This window comes from Peromyscus californicus, unplaced genomic scaffold, assembly GCF_007827085.1.
Source record: "Peromyscus californicus insignis strain IS unplaced genomic scaffold, ASM782708v3 Scaffold_22__1_contigs__length_63687245, whole genome shotgun sequence".
Lineage (NCBI taxonomy): Eukaryota > Metazoa > Chordata > Mammalia > Rodentia > Cricetidae > Peromyscus > Peromyscus californicus.
The window spans coordinates 15,800,694-15,827,092 of record NW_026294525.1 but is presented as its reverse complement, the minus strand read 5'-3'; the positions used below and the strand labels follow the sequence as shown (position 1 = coordinate 15,827,092).

The following is a 26,399-nucleotide window of genomic DNA, read 5'->3' as shown; positions in this document are numbered from 1 at the left end:
AAATAAATAAATAAATAAAAAGTCAAATGTATCAGTGAGCCTAATGTGACATTTTCCATTCCAGGACAGCCAGGACTACATAGAGAAACGCTGTCTCAAAAATAAATAAATAAATAAATAAATAAATAAATAAAAAGTCGAATGTATCAGTGAGCCTAATGTGACATTTTCCATTCCAGGACAGCCAGGACTACATAGAGAAACGCTGTCTCAAAAATAAATAAATAAATAAATAAATAAATAAATAAATAAATAAATAAATAAATAAATAAATAAATAAATAAATAAATAAAAAGTCGAATGTATCAGTGAGCCTAATGTGACATTTTCCATTCCCATATGCACATGAGTCTCTTTGGAAGCTGTACCTGAAAATGCCTTAGAAAGGTGTTGGGAAAAGGAAACGTTGCCTGGAGTCCAGGCCAACCAGGAGAGGAGAAGCCTGTTCCTGATCCTCATTCAACATAAAGCAGTATGACCTTGCCGTCATGATACAGCTCCTGCCTTCAGGTTCACAGCAGTGGGCAGAGAAAGCGTCCCATATAACACGATCTTGAAAGAGAACAAAGCTTTCGCTTATTTGTCCACTAGGGCAAGTTCAGAGGCCTGAGCTCAAGAAGGAAATGATATCATTTTCTTGTTCGTGATCCCATTCAAAAGAGAAGACAGATTTAGAATAATGACTCAGGGGAAAGAGAACAGACCGAGATCCTGAAAGCACCATGGCTGCAATCCGATTTTAACCCTGAAAGCCATCTCTGATGCTCTGACCTCTTGGACGTGCCTGACTCGTTGCCCACGGTGCGGCCATCTCTATGGTCCTTGGCCCGTTAGGCTGTAATTCTGGGTGGCTAGTCCTGTTTCTGGTCTTTGTCTCCTGCACTGAGGCCCTTGCTGTGTCCCACAGTCTTTCTTCTATTCCTCCTAGCTACCTGTCTTCCTGAATCCCCACACTCTCTCTTGTTCACCGACCTCTGCCACAACTTACTTCCTATGTCTCACACAAGAACCTACCAAGCTCATTCTGTCTTGAATTTGGGGCCTCATTTCTTAAATGATTTCTTCCAAGTCTCTTCCTGCCCTCAAATAGCAATCACCTCCTCAGAGAATAAACTTTATGACCTCCCAGCCCTCCACCAATTCCACCCTGCTTCTGTTTCCCTCCTTTACTGACTTCAGACATATTGCTCTCTTTATTGACTTTACATTATGTGGTATCACGTGGTATTGACTATTTTATTAACATTGATCACCCATGATCAGAACACAGGCACATGAATCGTAAGCAGGACCTTCATCGTCTTTACCTCAGAGCATCTCATCATACCCTACAGGGAAGTCTCTCAGTCATTTTTGAACAGCAAGCACACCATTTTGTTTGGCTAGTAGCCCCAATGAAAGCGCATGAGAGAAAGAACCCCAACCATTCTCATTCACATTGTGTTTATGTTATCCAAGTAAAAGGCTATAAAAGGTTGCCAGATGGCACCAATAGGATCTCCCAGGTGGGTGTTTGAAAACTCCAGGGCACACAATCTCATACTCAAGTCTGCTGAGGAAATGCCTCCCTCAGTAGCCATACTTCTGATGGAATACAGAGGCAAGGTTCGGGAACCTTACTTCTGTGCATAGTTTTGCCATTAATTATGATCTGTGGAATCTAAGATAAGCAGCTTTATCTTTATGGGCTGTGATATCCTCCCCGTAAAGCTGGATTGGGACTGTCACTCTGTGTTCCCAGCTCTGTGGTTCTCAAGCAGTGAATGCTGGTCACTCATGTGTAGGTGAGGCACACCGAGAGCTGAAGAGACTTCCTCCTCCCAGCAAGTCCACTCTGGAGATGAAATTTATGCTTGGAGAGAATGCTAGGAGCATAGAATTTAGAATGTGGGGAGTTATGCATAACCAAGGAATATTTCAAGTAAGCTCAGAAATACAGTGTTCTGGCCTGGCGGTGGTGGTGCACACCTTTAATCCCAGCACTCAGAGGCAGACGGATCTCTGTGAGTTTGAGGCCAGCCTGGTCTACAGAATGAGTTCCTGGACAGCCAGGGCTACACAGAGAAACCCTGTCACAAAGAAATGAAGAAAGGAAGGAAGGAAGGAAAGAGAGAGAGAGAGAGAGAGAGAGAGAGAGAGAGAGAGAGAGAGAGAGAGAGTGAGTGAGTTCTGGAATCTTCTCAAAATTCTTATCTCCCCCAAGAGAAGATTGATATTGATAGGCCCAGGCACAAACCCTCTGAACAGAGCAATCTTCTCATCAGTAAAAGAGAACACCAACCCCAGCGGCTTCGTCTTCCGCTCTTCTTTGTCTCCCCACTTTCCTCTCCCTCTCCCAGTGTTCAGATCACAGCGATCAGGTTTCAGCTGTCTCTCTTTTAATCGCATCCGTCTTGCTATAAATAATAACAATTCAAATATCTGAGGGATACTTGCCATAATAAAAATAACCTTGCAAAGGAGATGTTTTTCATAAGAATATTGGGGGGGAAATGTTTGAAATTAGGACTATGCAGTGAATTTGAAAGTGATAGGCTGGCCCATTTGGTGTGGTTTCTGATGCCAGCAGACTTGTAAAAATCCACCACTTGCTGAGTTCCAGTGAACTGTCAATGTAAAGTCACCCTTGTCGGAAGAAGCCATTAAAATGCTCCCCTCTCTCCTAAGGACATGCCTTTGTGGCTGCTTTGTTTTCAGTAGATTCCACCCCAAGTAATAGGTTACAATGGGTTGAACTCAGAATCAGGCAAGAGAATCCAGCTGGAATTAGATATGAGAAATGTACACAAGTGTAAAACACGTTCCTCACTCTGTCTTATAAAAACTGTCACAGAGGATTGTTTATATTAATATATTTACCTTCTGTGTCAGTTGATTAGTATTCAGTTTTAATTTCTAGTGTGTGTATATATATATATATATATAATGTATATGTATATCATCCATTTTAAGACTATTTCAGAGTGTAAATAAGTCATGTTACTTAAAATATTTGAGTCTCTCTACCTGAGAGCGAAGGCCACTATGTGATAAGCTCCTTCTGTACACAGAGGCTACAGTCAGCTTTATGGCTTCTCACTTGAAAGTATCTTAGAGTCACTACTGCTGTGATGAAATACCATAACTAAAAGCAACTTGGGGAGGAGAAGTGTTTATTTGTTTGTTTGTTTGTTTGTTTGCTTACATATCCTGAATCACTGTTTATTGAGGAAAGCCAAGGCAGGAATTCAAACCAGTCGGGAATCTGGAGGCAGAAGCCAATGCTGAGGCCATGGAGGAGTGCTGCTTACTGGCTTGCTCACCGTGGCTTGCTCGGCCTGCTATCTTAAAGCCCTCAGGACCATCAGCCCAGGGAAGGCACCACCCAAAATGGATTGGGCCTTCCCCCATCAATCAGTAATTAAGAAAATGCCCAACAAACTTGCCTACAGCCTGTTCTTATGGGGGGATTTCTCTCAATTAAGCTTCCCTTCCTTTAGCTGGCATTAGCTTGTGTCAAGTTGACATAAAACTATCCAGGACAAATAAAGATTGCCAGATTTTTTAGGATAACATTTACATGGATGACAGAAGCCACAGTCATCAAGCAGAGAAACAAGAGCTCAGCAGAAGACAAATAACAACCAGGAAGACCATCACCATCATCATCACCATCACCACGATCGATATCATCATCAGCATCACCATCACCACCATGACCTTCACCATCACCATCACCACCATTGCTATCATCATCAGCATCACCATCACCACCATGACCTTCACCATCACCATCATCACCATTGCTATCATCATCAGCATCACCTTCACCATCACCATCATCTTCACCATCATCATCACCATCACCACCACCATCACCACCACCATCATCACCATCATTACCATCACCATCACCATCATATCCTTGTACTACATAATAGAATATTTTGCACTTGTGAAATAAGAACAGACACATAAAGAAACACCACGGTAGCATGTTCAGACAAAAAAAACAACCCCAAATCCTCTAAACTTAAGAGTCTGGCGACAGTAGGAAGGAAATTATCAATAGAAGGAAAATGAAGTAAATCTCCTAGAGAGAGATAGTCGGCATCATGTTGAGGGAAAGAGAAGAATTAGAAGATCAAACCAGGAGATCCAAAAGTATGAGTAACAGGACCTCTAACAGCCACCAGCAGAGGGACAGACACATCAAACGCGGGATTCTAAACCAGTAGGTTTTAAACTCCTTGGTCCCAGGATCCCTTGCCTTCCTGCAGGTGGTGAAGACTCTTGAGCGTATCTGTTTAAGTTTTATTATGTTTATTATCATTGTGTCAGGAACTGCAGCTCAGAAGTGATTAAACTATCCATTTATATAATAATAATAATAATAATAATAATAATAATAATAATAATAAACCCACACATTTCGGCAAGTGACTTGATGACTTTACGCTTTGTGTTTTTGTTTGTTTGGGAACCGTTTGACATTCTTGAAGCTCTCTTTACTGTCCGACTTCATAGCAAACATCAACATCCCCGTGTCTACTTCCGGTTTCTGTGAGGCAAGCCAAGTCATACAGCCTCTGGCAAAGCTCACTGAGCATTTTTATGAATTAATGTCCTCTCCGGGTGTCCTGAATAAGGGAACATTAGATGCCACATGGAGGTCAAGGTCACATCCAAACTGGCGAAGTACGTGATCAGAGACCAGACCCAGAGCTGAGCAACACAGAGTCTCAGAATTATGTTAGCAAAAATAAATAAATAAATAAACGAAAAACTTACAGAAAAAAAAATCACCAGCTGGGGAGAAGGGTGATACTAAATTCTTAATAGCAGTATTTGGATTCATGAGGCTCCAGGAACATTCAGAGGAAGTGACTCCAACCAAGAATCCTCTGCCCCAGGACATCATCAGCCCAGGCGAGGGGAGGACATTTACTGAAGAGGAAGACTCAGAAGAATATCTAGTGAGCAAACAATTCCACTTTCAGAATTTTGTGCAACATTGGGAGCTTAAATGGTTAGTTAAATAGATAGACACGCAGCATGATGGTCCTGCCACTAAAACTTAAGGAATTTATGTTTAAGCAGAGATGCCTGCTCTCCTGGTGTATCTGTCCTTTGAAACACTCCCTTTATTGATAATTTTGTTAGTGTGATTTGAGAGTCATATTCTTCAAATGCATCAGGAATTCACCGAGACTGGCAATGCATCCCACTTTGCTTGGTGTGCGTGTGTATACGGGCACGGACCTTGTACTGCCTGGATGCCTAAGCTCTTCTTCAGTGAAGTGAATGTGTGTTAGCAACTTTGGCAGCTCATGACTGAAATCACTGGGAAACTTAACTCTTCTGCAGGCGTATCTTTGGTGGGAGAACTACTGGTCTTGTCTAAACTCCTGCTCTACCCATGACCTTGGACAGCTCTTTTCTAAGCCTTGGACATGGTGGCAATAGACCTGTGACCCAATTACCTGATTCCTTGTAAATGCCATTAAGAAGGTTTAAACCTTTAAGTTCCATAAAATGTCTTTCACCTGAAAACTACAATCTAATACTTCCTGTCTATGTGTTTGTCTTCTTAGTGAACTTCTTCAAGATCTGGAAAACTGTGAAAATGATCCTGTGGCCATAGCGGAATGTTTTGTGTCCAAGGTAAGCATCATTCATTTTTTCAGGGCCTACCAAGGCAGACAGAGTATGCAACCTGTTTTCACTTTAAAGTTGGGGTAAGTGGTTATTCAGTATTGAATGAAGCTAGCCAACCAGTCACGAACTCTTTTGTTTTGTTTTCATAGCTCTGTGTGTGTGTGTGTGTGTGTGTGTGTGTGTGTGTGTGTGTGTGTGTGTGTGTTTCAATCTACACACACACACTGTTACAGAGAAGAGGGGGGGTGTTAGTGCTAGTATTCCTAGAGTTTGTATGGTAGTTGGATAATTTTATTCATTCTTTTCCTAGAGTAGAGGATGTAAAGAAAAAAAATCCATATACCATAAATAAATCCACTTCAAAAATGCCCAAGAATCTACATGTTTTGTGTGTGGTATGTGTAGTACTAGCATGGTCGATGCTGTTACCCCTTCAAGGGGTAAAGAACAGCAAAGCCTATTTCCTGCATCTTAACAATGCCCTGGGTTTCCTATATTCTTCTTATGTGTCACTGGAGTTTAGAAAAATGCATGACATGGGCTTGACATGAAGACGGGTGTCAGCAAGTTCATGCTCTGAACTTGGAAGGCTGATATTCTGCAATGTCCCGGGCAGTTCCCATGCTGCTGCCTGGCACACATAGAATCCTGTCTCCTTCAAGTTTCACTGTGAGACTCAACAGCTTTTCTCTGGGAAACCTCTAGAAGAGATCAACTTGCAGGAGAGAAAAAAAAAAAAACTCATGTGATTTCTGTGTGAAGATTTGAAGTGGACAAGGTTGAAGCAGGTTCATAGCAATGCTTTGGAACCAACCATCAATCAGCGCCTCCTTTAGAGCCCTGAAGTCCAAGGTGAACTAAGATGTTGCCCCAGCCTTTGCTGACTCTAGATCGTTTCACACATTATCTCTGCTGGTCTGGGACCCATCCAGGTGGCTGGAAATGCAAAGTTAACAGCTCTCTGGGGTTGACTGAAATCACTGCACAGCAATCAGTGGGCCTGTATGTACCTCCTGTCTTTCTATCGCTTTGTGTGTCTTCCCATGTAAAATCATGGTACATGCATGCTTCCACACACTATTTTTTTTTCCTCTTTGTAATGGATTTGTAATAGCTGCTTTCTTTGTAATGGATTCTCTTATAGGGTAGGAGTTTAAAAAAGACCAAGAAAGGGAAATAGGAGAAATGGCGTGAAAACAAACAAACAAAAAAAAAAAACTTGAGCATTTCAAAGACGATATGCGCATGCGCAACACTGACATTTCAGAAAACATTCAGCTTTTACTCCTAACTGTAGTTAGACGCTGATTAAAGAGGTTCCAGTGTTCGCTTAACTCTGGCTTAATTACTCACATAAAAGTTTGTTTATGTGCCTCCCTGCCAACTCCCAAATCTCATTTTTCATTGTAATATTGCCAAGTTTAATTAGAAGACCGACTTCAGCACTCGGCACTTTCACATGGGAGCAGGAGCCGGGAGGGTGTGCCGGGCTCGGCGCTGCCCACTTCTCACTCAGCACCCTGACATTTCGACGAGGTTATGTTTCTCTGAACTGCCACCAGCTGCTCTGCTCTGAGAGGAATGGAAAATTGCTTTAATTGAGAGGTCATTAGCAAAAGAGGTAAAGCTGGCAGTTGACTTCTGCTTTTATCGGAGTCGCTGGGGCTCACACAGAGCGTCATCATTGCCCTGGCTTGCTTGGGTGGTATGTGTAGGCTAAGGAAGTCCTTAGCCAAAGAAAGAAAATACTGTTTCATCTCACCGATGGCTTCCAAAAGAATAAGGATGACAGTTGGCTTGAGGGACAGCAATAAGCGTTCTCTCCTCGGCCTGATGCCCGTGTATATTGATCTGCACTCGGGGCTCTGGAAGCATCTTGAAAGACTCGAGTCTGTCCCCAGATTGCCTTCTCAGCCACCCTCATGCTCATCCCTCACTGGACTGTCAGCAGGGCTTACTCTGGCCAGCTGAAGGAGAGACGGCATGACTTCCAAGTCCCCCTTAGAATCCTCTCCCTCAGTGCTCTGTCACTTCCCATGAGTGTGAATTTCCTTCTTTCATAGCTGAGGAGAATGAGTACACATTCTCACAGATGCAACCAACACTCACTGCACATCAATGCATGTGTGTGCACACACACATGTATACATACACACAGACTACACACACACACACACACACACACACACACACACACGCCACATGTTGGAATTATCATCAAGAAATTGCTAGTGTTGAAAATCCATGTCAAGTCACTGTCACACTCCCCATATGCTACCTATGTACTATGTCCAAGAAAACGTCCCTGGAGTAAGGACTGTAGAGGAGAGAGATTTGTGGCAGAAAAGCACTAAAGTCACAGACTCCTTTTCTCTGTCATGCATTCAGCAGCCGCTGGGTGTCCTGTGTGCTCCATTCAGCAGCCCTGTACCTCATAGTTTCACTTTTTACATAATTGCCTCCTTTGTGCATCCTCTAATTAGAATCTGAAAAAGCTGGAAACTAGAAAGCAGTATCTGCTGTTTTCTAATTTGTGTAATATATTTCCCTAAATGCATCTGTAAAAGGGTTTGGGCTGGCATTGTACAATGAATATATCCATTATCTATAAAGTCTGCAGATGCTTGCGTATCTAAGGTCAAACCTGCATTTAATGCTCTGTTAAGGATAGGCCACTGATGGAGATCAAACCTCTAGAACAGGAAGAGGCACAATGTCACAAGATTGAGAAGCCCTAGGACCTGACTAGGGACTAGTATATGTAGGTTGACTATATGTCTCAAATGCAGTGTGGCTTCATGAAGGCCACTGTTTCAATGTGGCATGGCCCATGATCCTAAAGGTCTCAAAGGATGAGGACAGGTTGCTGGATGCTGTTCTAACCCAGGGTGAGAAGAGAACAGTAACTCTGAGTCAGTGTGGACCAGCGGGGAGAAAGCTTTAGTTTGCTATGCACTTGCTGAAGGACCTGAGCACATCTCTTTGCTTTTCTCATTCCTGGGGCCAGGGCTGTCTTGCACAGCCAATAAATGCCTAACTCAATGTATGGAGGACCCAGGTAGAGGCTACAGTGGGGCAGGTGTCTGCTGGTCTCATAGGATAGTGTTTGCTGGGTGAACCTGTAGGCCCATGGCCCATGGAACCTATACTTTGTTGGAAGAAGCCAAAACGAAGTTATTTATATTCTTCAATGCTTAGAAGTAGACAGCTAATTTAGGATTTGTAAAGTGCTATATTGGAAAATGTGGTGCCGGGTTTAAAAAGCTATTTAGGCTGTAAGGAAACAGATTCAAATTGGCCCAGAAGCTGTGGAGAGGAATCTGGATGAATCTAGTATTTAAGAAATTGGAATTTACCCTGTCGTCTACCAATCCTACTTCCAGAAAGCTATTCATAGGATAAACTGACAAAATTTTAATGAGTCTGACATGATACTTGGCAGTAATACTTGATCCTCCAAAGACTACAGACAACTTAAACAAAAAGCTGCTTGAATAATCTTTTGTATATTCAACCAAATAATGGAGTACTGTGGAACAATGCAAGAAAATAAGGAATGTCTCCGTACACTGAGGGGGAGGGGGAGGCAGTTAAGTGTGCAGAGCACAAGCTTCTCAAAGCATGGTCCCTTACCTGTGACATCAGCATCACAGGGGAACTTGCTAGAAATGCTTGCAACCAACTAAATGAGAAGCTGTTGCTCAATCCAGCAATCCGTTTCCATAAGCCTTCCAGTGACATCCACTCAAGTCCACTCCTATGATGTGATTTGTTTATCTGATAAAGGGATGTCTGTGTTTAAAAACAGGATGCCGGATAAGATTTTTAAAAATAGGAGAAAGGAACTGGATGTAGAAGCTGAAATCTCAAGAGGAGAATTAGGAGTTCAAGGCCATCCTCAGCTACATAGCAAATTTGAGGCCAGCCTGGGCCACATGAGACTCTATTTCAACAAACAAACAAAAATTGAGGAAAGGAAAGAAGGAATCACCTAGAATGGAGCAGAATGAGTTAACTTCTCTGAATATGTATTTATCTGTAAGACTGGATTTGCATGTATATAATTCAAAAGCTCAAATTAAGGCTTTAAAAAACAGGTTTTATTTACCAAGAGTAAAATGAAACAAACACAAAAAAATGTGCATGCAGTTGGTAGGTAACCATGCAAAGGAAATTCTAACTGATTTGAAAAATGTGTGGTGGCCAAAATACAGCCAGCACATATATGTGGCGATGTTCCTGTTCTCCTGTGAAAACTATAGAGTGTGCTATGGAATCATGCAAGGGAGCACTGATGTTAGTGCCCTTGAGAAATGAAATTGCCGGGAGAAATAGAGAAGCAGGAATGCTCCAGACTTACTAAGTCCTGTAGTTCTGAATCTGAATGACAGGTAGTGCCACCCTTATCCCAAAGGCTTAGGACCAGAAATAGTTCAGATTTTGAAACTTTTCATATACGTAATACAGTATCTTAAGGATGAGATGCAAGTGTGAACACAGAATGCAGTAACACTTCCTCTACACCTAGGCTGAAGTGATTCTGCATAATATTTTCAGTGCAGTTGTGTCTTATGCTTCCCCTTGCATGAGTTCAAGTGTGGGATTTTCCACTTATTCCATCATGCTTATTCTCAAAGATTGGATTTTCAGCATTTTGGGTTTTTTTTTTAAATTTTGTATTAGTATGGACCAAGTCTCCTTTAAAATCTCTTAGAAAAGCAATATCCCTAACTTTGTCCATTGAGAAGCCCTAAAAATGATAAATCCAATAGCTAGAGTGTTCCTAATACCCAGACTGGTCTCCAAATACTGCTTCCTATGGAGGGTCGGGGCTCTGGGAAGCATGGGTGTGGGTGGTTGGGAAATATACAATATGTTCTGGAATATCTTGTCACACATAAAACATGAAATTTCTGAAGATGATAGGTCATGTGATAGACACAATTAGGCCGGTATCAGAGAAGAGGTGCCTACTGGTCAAAGATGGGGGTCATTTGAACACCGGTGTGATGGTCATTCCTGGTTGTCAATTGACTACATCTGGAATTAACCAAAACCTAAGTGGCTGAGCACACCTGTGAGAGGTTTTTTGTTTGTTTGTTTGTTTTGTTTTTGTTTTGTTTTGTTTTGTTTTTTGTTTTTTGTTTTTTGTTTTTTAGTTAAATCATTTGAAGTGGGAAGGCCCACTTTTAATTCAGATCTTTGGAGGTAGGAAGATCCACCTTTAATCTGGGCCACACCTTCTGCTGGCAGTCTATGTAAAGGACATGGAAGAAGGAAGCTCTCTCTCTTTGCCTGCTTGCTCTCACTTTCTCTGGCAAGTCCATTCCTCCACTGGCATTAGAACCCACTTCTTTGTGATTCTGGTACATACTGAAGACCAGTTGAGACATCCAGCCTCATGGACTGAACTAGATTCTTGGACCTTCCATTGATGTCCAGACAGCCACTGTTGGACTAACTGGACCACAGACCATAAGCCACTCTAATAAATCCCCTTCCTGGGTGGATGGATAGATGGATGGATGGATGGATGGATTCATTCATTCATTCATTCTATAAATTCTGTTCCACTAAAGAACCCTGACTAATACAAGTAAAGATAGTTATTTGAAAATAACTGAACCTCATTAAATAAACATATTCCTATTTTTGAATTTACAGTGACATTAATAATCAGACAGGTTCTTTACAGGATACTAAGAAACCAACACATTATTCTGAGAATAATCAATTAAAGAAGGAATGACTGAACTAGAAATATCACCATTGGTAACCCCTGGAAACAAACTTAATAGTAATCACCAATGGCTATTAACATCACAAAAAAGATGTCCAGACATTTGCGCCTCCTGTTGGGAGTACAGTACAACCTATGGTGCATTTTGCCAAACTATAAATCCTCAATCTGAGCCAACCTCTGTTAGCACTCAGTAGCACAATGGAGAGGATCCAGAGAGGGACTGCAATGTGTCCCCAGGACCACTGAGCCTGGCACCATGTGGGAAATGAATGGTTGGGTTTCTTCAACAGCTAAATGTCAAGGGGAAAACCAGTCGAGATGTAAAGATCAGTGGAGGGTAGAGGATTTGCCAAGGATGCTGGGATTCTGGGTCCCGGCATTACAAAGCAAACAAATGAACAAAAATAATCAACCAGTTGATAACATGTGCTGTGTATGAGTCTTTTGTGGGCTTCAAATCAAGCAGTGGAATGTGAAAGGAAAGGAACCAGAAGAGAGAAATGTGAATAGTTATTGGCAAACCTTATGTCATGGGATTATTTAAGTATGATCGTGGAATTGTGAGGCCTCTTGATTAAAATGCGTAGAGACAGAGGCTGGAGAAATGGCTCAGAGATTAAGAGCAGGGGCTGTTCTGCCATAGGACCCAAGTTTGATACCCAGCATCCACATGGTGGCTCACAAACATCTGTAAGTCTAGTTCCAAGGGATGTGAGGCCCCCTTCTGGGCCCCAAGGGCACCATGCTTACATGTGGTTCTTAGGCGTACATGCTGGCAAAACACCCATACACATAAAATACAAAATATTTTTGAAAAAAAATGGTTACAGACATGTAGTAAAATAATTATAAGTGACATGATATGTTGTCTAGAATTTACTTCAGTGTGATGGCAGCAGGGGCAAGAGGAGCAGGGAGATATAAACTTTGAGTTAATGGTTATCACGTTGGATGGTGGCTACCTGAATAGTTACCATCCTCTCTAATTTTATATATGCTTAAAATGTTCCATAATGAATTTTTAAAAAATAAATATTGACTTAGTCTTACTTGAGTTTAACCAAGAAGATTCTAAGTAGAGACAAGAATTAAAAATTAAAGTTAACAATATCAGAAATAAGCAGTGTCTTGAGCATGGAGTTGTTTAGGAAGCCAGGAAATGTGAATTCCTGGCAAAATACCCCGCGGCTCTTGGTCAAAATGAAATTCTAGTTCAGTGTTTGCAAGAGCCAGTAATTCTTTGGCTTGAGCCCTTCGTTCTGACAGTTGCCCAACCAGAAGTGTGAAACTCTAACTTTCCTTACACCTACCGAGGATGTATTTCTTTCCCTTGGCGGTGTAGGGAATCCCCAAAGACAAGTCAGTGGGTGTCACCGCCTGTTTTCTGGCTTATTCTTCCCAGTCAGTAATTCAGTAAGGTCCGTGTACACCAGAGGGTGTACAGAATGTTTTTCCACTTTGTCGATCCTACAGACCCGAGAGTAGTATAAATAGTGCTTGTCCTCAAGGATGCAAAGGAACTGGGGTGATGGGTCCCCTTCTCTCTTCCTCCTCTCCTTTCCTCCTCCTCTTCCCCTTTCTTCCCTTCTCATCCTTCCTTCCCTCCTCTTCCTCCCTTCCTTCCTTCCTCCCCTCTTCCTTCACCTCCTCTTTCCTCTCTTCCCTCCCTTTCCTCCCCCTCCCTTCCCAACTCCCTCCTTCCCTTTCAGACAGTCTTACTGTGTAGTCCAAGCTGACCTCAAGCTCACAGTCCTTCTGGCCCTGCCTTGCATCATCATGACTGACTTGACAATTGATTTCTTTCCTCACCCCAGGCCATGGAAGGAAAAGGCCAGTTTTGTATCTCTTTGTAAAAATTCATGTCATCAGTCTTCATTAACCTAAGTGTGCTCTGTTTCTTTTTCTTTTGATCCAGTTTGTAATATCTGACCAATTTCCTCATTAATAGGTGAAATAAGATAAGAGACAATGCTTATTTTATATTTCTATGGCGTTGTGACCCTACCTTTTTGAAGAACTGTCCGAATCAACCAGTATCAATGTATTATTTCCTGTAATACGAATTCACAGCTGAAAGATTAAGGTAGCCTTGGGTGGGATGGGGGTCCATTTGCTAGTCAAACTTTTGTTGCTTTTGAGACATGGCTCCTGTGCTAGGTGCATGCAGGTGAGAAGACCTAGGCTCTGTTCTCTGCTGATATTCAGGAGGAGACAGGGGTCAACAGGTGTTATCTGTCAGGAGGACAAATGTGGCCCCTGCCCTGGCTATGGTGAGCCAGAGAGATAAACAGAAGACATCAGTACCATTTGGTCAGTGCTCCCAGACAGATGAATGCCGGCTTTGGTGAAGGTTCACAGTCAGAAACCGTTGGCTCAACCCAAAATCTCAAGGAAAGCTGCTGGGAAGAAATGCAGCCTGCACGCCTTCTCAAGGCAGGCCCAGTGCCTATGCAGGGAAAAAAGCAGGGAGGCCCATGGTGGAGAGAGCTGCACATGCAGGACTTGTGCATGTGGAGCAGCTTTCTGGTCTCCCATGCATATTCCGACATATTCTTACTGCGTGGTGTTTAAACAGAACCTGCTTACGTTTCCGTAAGCACCTGGGGTTAAAAACTTCGTTTTCATCTCTTTCTGTTTGTCTTCAGAGTCACTGGGACACAGCAGGTTTTCAGGGTGTTTATTGGACTTGAGTGAGTTCAAGTTACATGGATTCTGGGTAAAAAGGAGTGGGCACAGATGATGGCCACACAGGCTCGGGGGGCAGACCAATGTGACGGGGATGGTAAAAGCCTGATTGCTCTTTCTTGTGTTGTTTTTGAATGACTGTTGTTGTCTGTGCTCTGGGGCTTATGAAAGTCTCCTTTGTTTCCTTGTAGAGTGAAGAGTTCCACATTTACACCCAGTACTGCACCAACTACCCAAGGTATGGCTTAGAAAGGAGCAGAGTTCTTCTCCGTTTTGTTTTTGTTTCAAGTCGTTAGATGCAGTATCGGGCACTGTCTGCCTGGCACTGTGCTGAAGACCATGGGAAATGCGAAAATGTTGAGAACGGACTCTGGGGATCTCAGATACTGTTTGACGCCTTTAGGACTGGGAGGATCCATGGAGCTGGAGCAGGGAAAATTCATGGAAGACATTGGATAAGACCGGGAACATCACTGCACAGCTCCAAAGGAAAATTGATATATCCGTGTTGTTGCATAGGGCTATCTACTTCTCTGTTCGCCCTTTTTTAAAATGTGTGCCGCATTTTGAAGATGCATTTGTGTAACCAAGCTGGGAAGAAAATATGTTCCAGTTTTGCTTGGTAAACTTTATGAGTTTCCCAAGTTTTATAAAGTTCAGAAAGGACAGATCATGAGCAGTCGGCATGACTCCCAGCCTCCCAGGGATGTTGGCTCCATTTCGCTTGTATCTAAGATTGGTATTGGGATGGCAGTACCAGGAGCATCCTGGAAAAGGTACTGATCACTGAATAAGGGCCAAAAGACAAGGCTACAACTCTAGGCACTTCTTGTCTCTCCACAAGACATTTATTGGATATTTGACCCCTGAGCAGGATTAAAACAAATGCTAAATTAAACATGTAGAGTAATGTAGAGATTCTTGGAGAATAAAGGAATCCAGGACACCCACCCCAGTGCCAGAAACCCAGTAGAGTTTTATAAAATGCAAATCCATCACCACCTTCCTTCTTCCCATTTTATGGATGACCCTGCTGAGGGACCCATGGCAAATGAACTCCAGAGGGTCTTGTCTGATGGACAGCCCAATGAGGATGTCAGCCAAGTTGCTCCAGCCTCAGGCCACCCACCACCATATCTTCATAAAGTTCTGGAGCTTTGTGTGAAGAGATGATCAGCCGGCTCTTATAGCCCAGCCAGAAAGAGAGCTGGGGTGACTTGCACACCCTTGGTCAATTTTGGCAGAGGTGGTCCACAAGGATACAGTGTACAGTAGAATCCTTGTGGCCTCCAAGGAAAGGAAGGACATACACCCCTAACCTGCAACCCAGGAGTTGCCTAAAAGGTTAGGCTATAGTAAGAAGCCTGAAGTTCATAATTACTTTTAACAACCACTTCCCATTGTAAAATTTTAGTCTCCTGTAAATAATGTTCAAGATGTGACATGTGACACCATGGTTATTCATTTGGATGGACAGGTATGCTTTTCCCAGATTTCTCTTTAAAACAAACACCCCACATGCATATTCAAGCATTTGTCATGATCCTTTTATATAGACATACCCATAGTTTGCAGGGTTACACTTAAGCATTTTTTTCTGATACAGTATGGACTATAGGATGCATCAACTAAATCTCATGATCCATAAGCCAAAAATACCATGCAGCAGAGGAACCATGGAGCCAGTCCACAGAAGTTCTTCCCACGCAAAAGGGAAGCTGTTCAAACTGATAAATCAGCAAGGTGCTATGTCTGATGGTCAGAAGGACTGGCTTGAGATGGTCTGTCTCTGTGCATTTCACTATGAACATACCATCCAAAGACATAACCTCATTATAGAAACTTTCCAAATCAAAAATTCAGAAAGTTTGTCCAACTTTCTGAAGCACTATGCTTTGCCATCATGGGCTGTTTGGGGATCCTAGGAAAGTGAACTCGTGTGCAAAAAGAATTTTAAGAACCTGTTATTCATGCCACACTGTTCCCTGGTTAGTGGAGATCTGCAGGAACCAGAACCCAACATTCCTGCCTTCAAGTAGCTTGTATGCTTTGGAGGGGCAGAACCCAACTGTATATACCACTGAAATTGTTTAATAGGGGCAATTAAATACCTAAATGGGAATGAATATGGTATGAACTCGGTAACATGCAGCAGAAGCTAAAGACACAGAAGTAGCAAGAAATCACCCCAGTGGGGATTGTTAAGGACAGTTTCCTGGAGACTGTGTTTTGATCATGAGTCTGCCTTTAAAGAAATCTGTGTTAACAGAGGGATGTTCTCAATGAAGAAGGCATGTCCAGTTCTTGCCCAATGTGTGGCTTTCATATCTACAAAGAAATATTTCTGTGCCTGTCTCCAGGCAGTTTGCTCTGAGACTTGAAATTCCCTGGTCCCTGTCTTAGCAAGCGCGGAGTGCCAAGATTTTTCTCCCCACTTGAGACCCAGGCTGATGATTCTAAATGTGACAGGCACACCTTGGCAAGTGACTTCTTCTTTCATGCCAATCACACCCTGGTGATTTCACTATGAAGAGGCACAGGTCCCTCCCTCCTTCCCCGAGGGACAGACACAAAGGAGGTCATGCCATTGTCCTCAGATGCCTGCCCTATTCCTGAGATTTCCGGGAACCTCGTCATGTGCCCTGATTTGTAGCAGATTCCGATCTTGAGCAAGAGATTGGGCCATCAGTCACCCACCAGGCTACTGAGCAGCTGCACCTAATTCCAAAAGACTTCAGAGAAATACCCAGGTCACACAATGAAGAGTTTACAAATCAGGACTCAAGGGAGAAATAAATCCGTTTTAACTGATATTTCTAAAGCAGATAGCACAAAAGGACTCTAACAGCTTAATTACAAGACTTTCACTTAATGTCTTTCCAAGGAGTCTTATTTTGCTGTTTGGCTCCATCTGATTGTCTCAATTAATCTTGAAAACATTGCAGTAACTTGGGGAAGAAAAGAATAGAATGGTTCCCACCCGCATGCATCAGAATTTTAATTTGCGCGTGTGTGTGATAGCTGATCTTATTAACTAGCTTGATATGGAAGGGATAAGCATCATTATACACTCCTGCTTTAAGATGCGTTGGAGCTATGTATTACTTTGGGAACTGCAGAAGGGACTCTTGCCCCTTTTCTAATACCCTGCAGTGAAACTACCAAAAATTGTCAGTAGAGAAGATTGTCAGTAGAGGGGGCAGCTCTTCAGAGTTTCTCTGAGAGAGGTCAACCCTTGGGAAGTGGTAGAGTAGGCACATTTCTCAAACTGTCTGAGGGGTGACAACTGTCCTGATAGGAAACCAAGTCTGTGATAAAAAAAAAAAAAAAAGGAACTGTTTGTCTTAAACCAGGCAAGCTGTGCCTGATAACCTGGCCTGTGGGAACTGAATCCAGATGCGCACCATGAGTGCTGTACAAAGACATCTGGATGAGGCTTGTATAGGGGGTTAAAGTCCAATACAAATGTCTCTTGTCAAGCTAGAGTGGGGCTGTCGAAGCCCAAACCCATGGTTCTATGCCACTGGGTTCAGTTCCCTTTTCTAATTCAATCCATCCAAAGGGACACCTTTTCCTGACTTGCTCCAAGGCATTCTAGCCAGGAGCTAGCTCCATGGCTACTCTACCTGTTTCAGGATATTTCCACCAAGACTGGCGTTGAAACCTCAAACACCCACATAAGACATGGCATCATCGTGATGAAAAGCATGTGCTTCTCTTGCAGGTCTGTGGCCGTGCTAACCGAGTGTATGAGGAACAAGATACTGGCCAAGTTCTTCCGAGAGCGCCAGGAAACTCTGAAACACTCACTGCCCCTAGGGTCCTATCTCTTAAAACCAGTCCAGCGGATTCTCAAATATCATCTCCTTCTACATGTAAGTCTCAGCCTGTGCTAGAACTCTTGCCAGGGGATGGGGGCTTGGGGTGTGTATATTAAATTGGGGGCGGGGTGGGAGTGCCAGAAAATGTTGTGCTCATATGGAAACACTTTCTACACTCATGCTTTACAACCGCTTTGAGGAATTAGAGATACTTGACTGCTAGGGCTGCAGCCCCATCGACAACAGCCAAGCTGAAAGATTAATTTGAACTTGGATAGTGACAGGGCTGAGGAATGCCTTGTGCTGGACAGGGTCAGTTACAGGCAGGGAGCTAGCATCTAAATGAAAAGCAGATTCATTTTCCTGTTTTGCATTATTTCCATGAGCCCCAATTCAGTAGGCAGCTGGGAGGGAAAACTGTCATAGATTGGGCCTCATATGGAAGAAAAGAGAAAGTGCTGGAAAGAGGGTGGACAGAGGGGCAGCCCCGTGAAGGGTCTCTGAGTGGGGCTTAGCCTCGGTTCTGGCTATCGACCCTTTCTAGTAGTTTCTATTACTTGTATAATAGTCGAGAAGGCTTTAGAAATAAGATGGATGTAGATTTCAGATTCACCTCTCATATCCTCTAAGGAAGTTTAGTTAATGGAGAAAGTTCTATTGAAGATCATTTGCATTCTACTAGTTGGATTTACTTAGCTTTGCAGTGGGAGGAAAAACAGAATAGTTAAGCTGAGGAACAGAACCCCAAGGCAAGTCTGTCTACCTCCAGATCCTCTAAGGTGCTACATTCACTGTGGCTCATAGCCATTCAATAAAAATGAGATAGTGTTTATAATTTGTTATTCTGTATACTAGATTAAGAATCTTTTCCTAAAGGTATTTTAGAGGTAGAGGCAGGAGGATCAAGACCGTGGTATCATCCTCAGCTAGACAGAGGGTTTGAGGCCTGCCTATGCTACATAAGACCCTCCTTCAACCAATCAAACAACAAATAAGTAAAAATTTTAATCCAGAGCTCTGTTTTGTCAGCATTCCTGGTATCTCTCCCACCCAGGTACTAATCAAGCCCAACCCTGTCTCAGTTCCAAGATCAGACAAGATCAAACGTGTTCAGGGTGGCGTGACCGTTGACCATATGTGGTGTTTCTTTTGAAATGATTCTAGGTTTCTAACTTGGGCAATCATGAATGGTTTGCTGAGTTCACATATGTAGAATTTTACCAAAAATGTCTTCGTCTACTTGCTTAAGTAGCTTATCCTTGGAGAATCGTCTGCTGTCTTATGAAGCTGCACTAGAAATAGTTCCTTAATTTTTAAGTTAATCCTAGTGACCTTCAAGATTTAGTAAGATGCCGGGCGGTGGTGGCACACACCTTTAATCCCAGCACTCGGGAGGCAGAGCCAGGCGGAGCTCTGTGAGTTCGAGGCCAGCCTGGTCTACAGAGCGAGATCCAGGCCAGGCACTATAACTACACAGAGAAACCCTGTCTCGAAAAACCAAAAAAAAAAAAAAAAAGATTCAGTGGAATAAGTTTGCTAAGTCAGTATTCAGACAATTCTTGAAAAAAAAAAAAACCTCTCGCAGGATATATCTCTGCTAAACTGAGTCACTATGACATATAAGACATTAGTCTTCTAGAGAATTAGGTAGCCATCAATCAAGAAAAATCCAAGATCTTAGCTCCTCTGAGTAATCAAGATCTTTACAAAAACTTAATTGATATTTGTAAATGGCTATTAATGAAGGAAAAAAAAGAAGAATGGTAACTGAATGTATTCCAAATTATCTTGTTGTTGCCTTTTGAGGTATTTTTGCTTTTACACGTAGCTTAGAATATCTTCCCATAATTCACATCAATTCAAAGTTGAGCCACACGTGTGTGTCCTCACAAGACCATCCCCAGAACTTCTCTGTCCATTTATAGATAGACAGAATCGACTCTTAAACTAAAAGAAGAGTTTCATATTAACCTTCATTTTACAGTGCGTTTTTCTTAGACATTTTAACAGATGGGCCTGAGACTTTGGAAAGAAAATGCAGATTCTTCCCCATGGTCAAGCTAAATAATAAAAAACTTGAATATTCAATGTTTAACAGTGTTACTGTAAAGTTATGGGGTTTATCCTCAGGATTATACCCAAAGCTCCAGTGTTTGCTCTTTAGATAGTCATGGGTGATTAGATGTCATAAAGCATCTAATGACCAACTGCTTTAGTATCTCCAGAGGATTGATTCCAGATCCCTCTACAGATGCTCAAATCTCCTATATAAAATAGCATAGAGTGCCATGATGAAACCTATTGTTCTGTGTGCTATGTTTTTAGAAATCACAAAATCGGAGAATTATTTGCAAATAACTCACATACTTTCCTGCATATATTAGGCTTTAAACAACCTCTAGTTTACTTATAATATCTAACATAATGTAAGTACTGTGTGTGTAACTATTATACTGTTTAGGGAATAGATCTGCATTGAGCAAGTGTAGACTTTTTTAAAAAAACATTGTTCCCAAACAGTGTAATAGCTATAGATACAGCAATCCTCAGGCTGATAAAGCTATTCTCGATGTGGAACCCATGAGTATGGAAGCTCTCTGTACTTATGTAAGGTTACTTTTTTTAAAGAAGATATTGTTTCAAATTAATAGACATTTGTTGAGGCTGGAGATGTAGCTCAGTGGTAGAACACTTGTCTGGCCCTAAGCTTGGTCCTCAGAACCAAAAACAGGAAAAGGCATTTTCTGACACCATCTTCCTGTTAGGCACACTGGAAAAGATAAGAAAGCAAAAGACTGGAGGTCTCTCTGGAATCTTCAGGAGTCCAAGAGCCTTAGAAGAGGTAGAGAATTATAACAGGGGTTGTAGCATCTCTGTCCCTGGGATGGTGAAACTCTGTGGTGAGATGAATGGTCATGCAAACTGCCCCAACAGTAGAGAATCAGCTCTGGAACACTGGGAGCCTTTCAACACTCTGAATGACTGCCGTTTGGGCTTCAAACATGACTACATGAAACCCCACTTGCTAAAAGCTTTCTCTCTTGCTCCCTTTCTCTCTCTGGTGTCAAGTGCTGAGGCTCAGACCAAGGACCTGTACATACTGAACACATGCTCTATCACTGAGCTTTACACAGGGTACCCACTATATAAATATATAAATATATAAATATATATATAATATACATAATATATTTTAATATATAATGTATTTTTAAAATATTTTGTTTTTGAGAATGAGAACTATATTACTAAATGCTCTCTTATCCTGGACACCACTGCAACTACAATATCTCCATGTGGCTTCCTGCAGGGGTTGTACCCTTTATATTGGTACTGTAATATTCATTATTTCTGCCCATTTTGTGAGGGTTTTTTATGGTAGGTGTTTATGGTAAAATTATATCTTAAACTTAAGGTATGATGATAATACACAAATAAATTATATGTAATTTATATATAATATATTACATATTCATATATGTGTACATATATATGTGTGTGTATATATTATACATATGTGTGTGTGTGTGTGTGTGTGTGTGTGTGTGTGTGTGTGTGTGTGTGTGTGTGTGTGTGAAGCCATTCGCTTCATTGACTACATGGGAAGAAAGAACTAATAACAGATTTTTTTTTTTTAAAGGAAATAGAAAACCACCTTGACAAGGACACAGAAGGCTATGATGTCGTGCTTGATGCTATAGACACGATGCAGAGAGTGGCCTGGCACATCAATGACATGAAACGGAAGCATGAGCATGCTGTCCGCTTGCAGGTGAGCCGGGGGACGGTTCCCAGCGAGTGCTCCGACGACACATCGCTGTTTTCCGAGTCACGTGTTCAGGCTGCGGGAGTAGTGCCCCTCATTGACAGTCCCTCACCACAGTTCTCCCTGAAGACCGGGTCAGGACACGGATAATACCGACCCTTGATGACAGTGACTACATAGGACAAAATTTATCACTTTTAAACTAATAATTTTGTTATAGCTCCTTTGACGACCCTGATTAAATAGGAGTCTCCGAAGGCCTTATCTGATATCATTACAAATCACTTACAACTCTTGCTAAAATCAAATTCTCTCTGAACTATTTAAGGACTTGTAACGCCCCTCTTCCTCTCTCGCTAGTTTATACAAAACCATGACATACAGTGTTAGGGTGGTCACCGGGCAGGTGACTCGATGAGGGGACTGGAGACTGGAGCAGTTCCTTCGCCTTTCACTTGAGACACGAATCTCAAGAGCATTTAGTTTTTCCAACTTTAAAATGTGACAGGTGACAGGTTTGCTAAGGTCCATCTGTCGTATAATGGACCACAAGATACAACAAAGCCTACATGAAGAGTTTATTAAGGGAGTGTGAAGAGAGGGAGAGTTCACGGAAGTGGCCTCTAAAAGGGAGGTGACAGCGAGAAAGTAAGGGGCCGACAGTATGCTTTTGAAAGGAGCTCCGCGCATGCGTACAGGGGCTTACATAGCCATGCAGCACATGCGCATAGATTATGAACCCTAAATTCTCAGCACCCCACCACCACCCCTGCAGGAACTTTTGGTTATGTCCCAGACTCTTCAAAAAATGAGCCACTTAAAAACAAGATGCTGGGAAGAGGGCTCGGTGGCTAAGAGCACTTGCTGGGGATCCAGGTTCAGTTCCCAGCACCCACACAGATGGAGGCTCACAATTCTCACAATGGTCCGTAATTCCAGTTCCAGGGGATCTGACACACTCTTTATGGCTCCATGAGCACCAGGCTCACACGGGATGTACATCCAGCTATGTCCATTTCCTTTCTGGGTAAATGAACTTGAAGTTGGGAGAGTCCTGAGAAAATGTCTGTGGTTTTACCCAGGCTTCAGTTTTGAGTTACTTATGTACGGTATGGAACTCAGTTTCTAGAACATTCTCAAGTTAAACACTGAAGGGTTTTAATTCAAAGAGAAGAGAATGAGACAAGTTTGAGGAGGGTGCCATCTATGATGGCAGCACACTGCTGACGACCCTGTGACCGATGCCGGCCATAACACTGGATCGTGAAAGAATGGCAATGAGCAGTTAGCAATTCAGCAGCTGACGATTTGATTCATTTCAGGTAACCCTCGACCGACAGCCTTGCCCCATAAACACTGGCTTCTGTCGGTCACCAGCCTTGAGGTTCAGTGACCCGTCACTGAGTCTGCGAAGCGTTGCAGTGTGCCTGGTGTTTAATTAGAGGTGAATTTCCCTTTGCTTAGGAGATCCAGAGCTTGCTAACGAACTGGAAAGGGCCAGACCTCACCAGCTACGGGGAGCTGGTGCTAGAGGGGACCTTCCGCATCCAGAGGGCCAAGAATGAGAGGACACTCTTCCTCCTGGACAAGCTGCTTCTCATCACAAAGAAGAGAGACGACACCTTTACCTACAAAGCTCACATCCTGGTGGGTCCTCACGGGGCGGCGGCATGCAAGGCCCTGGGGGGGGGTGGTGGCTGGTGGCGTGCCCAAGTGCGCCTCACCCACCCGTGTTCTCCGCTGCAGTGTGGCAACCTCATGCTTGTGGAGGTGATTCCAAAGGAGCCGCTCAGCTTCAGCGTCTTCCACTACAAGAACCCCAAGCTGCAGCACACAGTTCAGGTAACAGGGCGGTCCACTCCTAGGTCCCCGCATCGCAGAGATGCCCAGAGCCCGGCCACCATCTCTGTGTGGCCTCACATCTCACTGTTTAAATCTCCGCCTGCAGGCCAAATCCCAGCAAGACAAACGGCTCTGGGTCCTGCACCTGAAGAGACTCATTCTGGAGAACCATGCCGCAAAGATCCCGGCTAAGGTAAGAGATTGAGGTCAGTCAGCACACGGCAACGCTTGCGGAAAAGATCCAGGCCCTAGCAAGGAGTCTGACGGGAAGCAAGGCCAAGCTTCAAAGTGGAGACTTTAATCCCAGCAGTCAGGAATCTGAGGCAGGAGGATGGCCAAGCAAAACTCTGTCCACTAAAAGGCATTTCAGAGGTTGTACATTGACATATATAAACACAAAGGAGGCAATAGCTCCCGCTACAGATTTACACGTCTTTGGCTATGGAGGCAATGTTGGTAACTACTCTTCCCCACCCCACCCCCCTCCACCCCGCCCAAAGGATAAAAGGGGAAAAAATATAAGTGAAAGACTATAAAGAAGCTAATAGAAAATATGAGACCTCCTCTGAGGAGGCCTGGGAGCCTCAGGAGGCCCTGTTGGGTCCTGTGGGAACAGCAGGAAACCAAGCCCAGTTTGGCAGGAAAGGAATTTACCAGGCGAGAGCAAGCTGCCCGCCTAACCCAGATCTGTGTGCTGGACGTGGGGAAACAATTGTGCTGAAAGCCAGGTGGCCTGGGGCAGAAGGACAAAGTGTTCAGCTCCAGCCAGTGAGGAGGGGGGGGGGGGGGGGAGGAAAAGGCCTCCTGCTTTCGTGAAGGATGAGGAATGTGCTTGTGAAGCTGGGGAGAGGGAGGGGATGGAGGCCGAGACAACAGAGTAAACAAAACCGGAGTGACACCCTGCTCCCCAAACACAGCTGGCGTTGGGACCAGAGTGCCAGGAGATAGGGCAGAGGTGAGGCTGGGGAAGGGGAAGGCGGCCAAGTCGCCTATGGAGCACAGCACAGGGAGCAGATGCAAGACGGCTCGCCCAGGCAAAGGGAACAGATGTCACCCTCTGAGACAGCGCTTGAATCAGAAGGCGCAGGAAGGGCTTGGGGTTGGGAGTTAACCAGAGGACACCTAACCGGTTGGATGGGAGCAGAGGAGCGTCTGGCAAGGTGAACGGAGGTGGAAATTCAGGTTCTGGCAGTCCAGGATTAGGAGAAGCCGTGACTGAAGCCCTGTAGCTTGACAAGATGGCCCACAAGAATGTATAAAGGAAACAGGGACTCCTGGGAATCCCAGCGGGTCATCTGCTGGGGGAGGGGTCCTTGGAAAACTGCCAGAGGGAGCACACAGTGAGGACTGGGAGGAGGGGACCTGATGAGGAGGGGGGTAACAGGGATAAAGAAAAGCAGCTTTGAGGAGTCAAAACAGATGCAGAATATGGATTTGAGAATGTTCGCAGTGGGTTGAAAAGAAAGGAGAAACAGGTTGGGTGGAGACATTTTTTTTTTCCCCCACAAAGTTCGAAAAGGTGTAGGTTAGTGAGCTGTCTGGGAAGACGAGGAGGCAGCACGGGTGAGGAAGGGCCGTTTGTCATGGGAGGTGGAAAGGATGGAGCCATAAGCCTAGAAATGGTAGCGGGGAGCCTGGGAAGGAGCTGAAAACCTGTTCCCTGAGCTAGAGTGAAGAATGAAGAGAAATGGTAGGGTAATGCTGAGGGGAATTAGGAAACCGTGAAGGGCTGGAGACGCTGGTGTGGTGATGACGTCATTCCCTGGGATGGAGCCTCGATGGGGTAGGTGCTCTAAAGTGGAGAGGGTCAGACTCCCTGCTAAAGAAAACGGTCTAGTTACTCAAGGTGACTCAGCTCCTTTCGGAAAGGCACCAGTGACCCACCTGAGGCTGCCACGTGAGTCCGTGTGACGGTGTCGTGACAAATGGCTTAGCAACATAGAAACTGCTCTAAGGAACTATGGCACTCATGAGTTCCTCTCCAGGGGTGGCGGAGCTGGGGCGCAAAAGGTTCCTACAATAAGGAGAAGGGCCCATGTTCATGAGCTTGTAGCTCTAGTGACTATGATTCCTGGCTGGAGTGGAGGAGAGACTTCCGGTCTGTGGTCAGCTGGTTCATCGGGAAATATGGAATCTGGAGTTGACAGTTCCTGGTACCCTACCTGGGAGGCCGGGCAATCCTGGTGTGTTCAGGTTCTAGGAGGGGCTGCTGCCCTGTTGCTACTGTGGAGTAGAGGAAATGGTTATTAGAAATAAAGCAGCAAAGCCTAAGATAAAGGGGTGAGTGACCATCTATGAGGATGGTGGGATGTCTGTGATGGGACCAAGAGAAGAGAAATTGAACAGAAAACAGAATCAGTTGTAAGAGTGGTGCTGGGTGGAAAAAATTGGAAGGAGTTCTAGGAAAGAAGAAATTTGCCTTTGGTTGGTTGGTTGATTGATTGAGACGGGGTCTTATTATGTAGCCCAGGCTAGCCTTGAACACTTCCAACCATGCGCCCCACCCCACCCCCATCCCCGCCCTGACCCCCAGCCTCCTGATTGCTGGGATCACAGGTGTACCCAGTATGCCCACAGTATGTACACAGCTTGCCTTCTACATGTTCTGAAAAGATGTTCAGCCTGGTCTCTAGGAGCTGTGCCAGCAGTGGCTTTATGTTCAGGAAATGAGTATGCAGGGGTATGTGCTTAGACTGAGGTGCGAGTTTCACTTCATCGAGTGTCGCGAGATACAAGGGAACTCGTGCAGAACAGTGATTGCCTTCTCTCATGATTACTCAGAGGCAGTGCCCTTCGGAGAGATGGCACCATGTCTTTGATATGCCCCACCTACTGTTTACAAGAATCCTGGGAAAATCAAATTGCTTAATAAGATTCTGAAAGGCAATTATAGTCAATTACCAAA

The 26,399-nt window shown here is 43.8% G+C and overlaps 1 protein-coding gene across 9 annotated transcripts in view; it reads left to right on the top strand.

Annotated features, from left to right (window-relative positions):
• The window catches only part of Plekhg1 (pleckstrin homology and RhoGEF domain containing G1), a 209,754-nt gene that overhangs the window by 161,642 nt on the left and 21,713 nt on the right, over window positions 1–26,399 (top strand). For all 9 annotated transcript variants that reach the window (XM_052750975.1, XM_052750968.1, XM_052750969.1 and 6 more), the window contains 7 exons: window positions 5,574–5,643; window positions 14,257–14,303; window positions 17,790–17,940; window positions 21,527–21,658; window positions 23,117–23,299; window positions 23,399–23,494; window positions 23,601–23,687. In XM_052750975.1, coding sequence (XP_052606935.1) covers window positions 5,574–5,643; window positions 14,257–14,303; window positions 17,790–17,940; window positions 21,527–21,658; window positions 23,117–23,299; window positions 23,399–23,494; window positions 23,601–23,687 — 766 coding nt within the window. The remainder of the gene's footprint in view (window positions 1–5,573; window positions 5,644–14,256; window positions 14,304–17,789; window positions 17,941–21,526; window positions 21,659–23,116; window positions 23,300–23,398; window positions 23,495–23,600; window positions 23,688–26,399) is intronic.